At 39.8% G+C, this 3003-nt stretch overlaps 1 protein-coding gene across 2 annotated transcripts in view; it reads right to left on the bottom strand.

Annotated features, from left to right (window-relative positions):
• Nucleotides 1-1093: 1093 nt before the first annotated feature.
• The window catches only part of LOC310740788 (cytokine receptor common subunit gamma-like), an 8318-nt gene continuing 6408 nt past the window's right edge, over nt 1094-3003 (bottom strand). For both annotated transcript variants that reach the window (XR_014537730.1, XM_083567822.1), the window contains exons 7-8: nt 2584-2665; nt 1094-1773 (exon numbers count right to left, since the gene is read on the bottom strand). Coding sequence is in view for 1 of the 2 variants with exons in the window: in XM_083567822.1 (XP_083423948.1) it covers nt 1489-1773; nt 2584-2665 (367 nt within the window). In the remaining variant the exon portion in view is untranslated. The remainder of the gene's footprint in view (nt 1774-2583; nt 2666-3003) is intronic.

Below are 3003 nucleotides of genomic sequence, written 5' to 3'. Positions count from 1 at the left end.
TGATGTGATTAGGAATAGCAGTGATGATGATGATGATGATGATGATGATGATGTTCATTAGGAATAGCAGTGATGATGATGATGATGATGATGATGATGATGATGATGATGATGATGAAGATGTGATTAGAATAGCAGTGATGATGATGATGATGATGATGATGATGATGATGAAGATTGTGATTAGGAATAGCAGTGATGATGATGATGAAGATGTGTGTGGAAGTAACCATTAACTGATGCTCTGTGTCTCAGGTTCTTCCTCATGTACCTGATCAATAAGGAGGAGACGGAGCACACTGGCCAGGTAATACACCCCAATGTATCTTTTTCACACACACACACACACACACACACACACACACACACACACACACACACACACACACACACACACACACACACAAAAACACACCTTATCTGGATTAAAAATGATATGGAGTTATCATAAGGAAGATGTTTACAGTTTGTCTGTCTCCCTTGCTGTGTGTGTGTGTGTGTGTGTGTGTGTGTGTGTGTGTGTGTGTGTGTGTGTGGTGTGTGTGTGTGTGTGTAGGAGTCGTACGTGTGGAAGATGTATCAGGAGCGCTGTTGGGATTTCTTTCCTGCTGGTGATTGTTTTAGAAAACAGTACGAGATCAGCTGGGATAGAAAGCACACACACACACACACCACACACACACACACACACACACACACACACACACACACACACACACACACACACACACACACACAATGACAGAGAAGAGTTTTGATGATTTAGCTGGAATTGTTTATAATTACTAGTGTTTTCAGGTGTGTTTCAGGTCATTAGTATGTGTATATTTTCTATACTTTATATTATTTTATATTTATTCTGTTATTATAGAGATATTATTATATTATTATATTCTGTGTTTGTATAAGGGTGATTTTATTTAATAAATTCAAATTGTGTTCTATAAATATTTGTTGCTCTATTTCTTCTGTGCTGATTATTGATCATGTGATGATGATGATGATGATGATGATGATGATGATGACAGACACATCAGTGTGGTTCATTTCAGCTGGACGGTGGCATTTTTACACAGATGTTCACACACCACAGTTTAATTGTTTGGCTGTACAACTGTAAGCACTAAAAGTTGTTTATTGTTTTTTTAATTATTGAAATCATTCTGTGTACAGGTATGCAAATATATTCTAGAAAAAAATACACAGTAAAATGATTTTTTCATTTTATCGTAATTTAAGCAAAAAAAAGGTTCCATGTTGCTTCAGTTTTGTGAGTATCTGCGTTATGTGAAGGTATACGAGAATGAAGCTTTTAGTCATTGCATTTCTGGCAATGTTACTTACAATGACCTGAAATACATTTACATATATTTACATATATCATTATTCTGAATATGAATCCTAGAGATATGCTGTAAATCAGGTTTATATTTAATTTATATAATAGATTTCATTGATGTTTTGATCCTGACTCTTGGAAGCCCCAGTTTAGAGTCCAGATGTGTGTTTCTCCTGGGCGTGTGGATTTACAGGCCACTGAGGGGCGTGGTTTTCAGTGCAGGGGCTGTCTGGGTGTGAGGGCAGTGTGGAGGTGGACGAGAAGCTCTTCATGGACTGATAATCAGAAGAGACGGCCGTATGGACCGAGAGACTGTCGTCACTCTCTCGACTCACTGTGAGTCTCCGTCCTGAACTCTCGCACCGTGCAGGGTCGCTCGCTGAAGTTCGGCTTAAATCCGTCTCTGCAGCTCTTTGGAGATGGTGCAGCCACTTCTGCAGGAAACACAACATCAAGTCAGCTGTTTCCTGTTTGCATATCTTCATCTAGAAATACACTGAGATGATTAACCACAGAGTCTACTGATGATAAAACTGATCTGTATGAGCACTGAGACTCTCTCTCTCTTTCTCTCTCTGTCTCTCTCTCTCTCTTTCTCTCTCTCTCTCTCTCTCTGCATCTTCTCTCTCTCTCTCTCTCTGTCTGTCTGTCTGTCTCTCCATCTCTCTCTCTCTCTCTCTCTCTCTCTCTGTCTCTCTCTCCCTTTCTCTCTCTCTCTTTCTCTCTCTCTCTCTCTCTCTGCATCTCTCTCTCTCTCTCTCTCTCTGTCTGTCTGTCTGTCTCTCCATCTCTCTCTCTCTCTCTCTCTCTCTCTCTCTCTCTCTCTCTCTCTCTCCTCTTTCTCTCTCTCTCTTTCTCTCTCTCTCTCTCTCTCTGCATCTCTCTCTCTCTCTCTCTCTGTCTGTCTGTCTGTCTGTCTCTCCATCTCTCTCTCTCTCTGTCTCTCTGTCTCTCTCTCCCTTTCTCTCTCTCTCTTTCTCTCTCTCTCTCTCTCTCTCTGCATCTCTCTCTCTCTCTCTCTCTCTCTCTCTCTCTCTCTCTCTCTCTTTATATTGTATATATATATATATATCTACACACTAAAGGGTGGTAAAAGTCCACACCTCCTTCACTCAGTAGAAGTGCAGATACTGATGATTTGAAAGATTCTGACTGCACTTTATTACTCAAGTTGAAGTAAAGAAGTTTGGGCTCCGACATGTTCTTCAGTAAAAGCTGCATGCTGTAAACAGGAAGTGGCTCACCTCGACATTTCCACCATAGCTGTCAATAAGATCTCCAAGATTTTTGGGACTTGGTACAACTGGAACCAGGATCACTCTGAGTCTGGAAACAACCCACAATAAGTCTTAGATTTCTGGAATCATTATATTCCTCTGCTTTAGTCACGTCTCTGATGGATGTAAACTCTGAGGAGTTCTGCAGTTGTGAAGCTCCAGGAACTCTTAGGACTTCTATACACAAGTGTGTTTGTCAGAAGTTTTTAGGTTTTAGTGTAAATGTTTTAGTCGAATCAGATGAATTGATTAAACTGCCTATGATATAAACAGTAGAATGTGTAAATGCAGCAGTATAGTAATAAGTCAATAAATAATTCATATTAATTATTCTCGTAACAATTTTTACCAATTACAATGTTTTCATTGAGGTGAAGCAGCCTCTTA

The sequence above is a fragment of the Silurus aristotelis genome, assembly GCF_946808225.1.
Source record: "Silurus aristotelis genome assembly, chromosome: 18".
NCBI lineage: Eukaryota > Metazoa > Chordata > Actinopteri > Siluriformes > Siluridae > Silurus > Silurus aristotelis.
The sequence above is the reverse complement of the archived record's forward strand: the minus strand, read 5'-3'. Positions and strand labels throughout refer to the sequence as shown.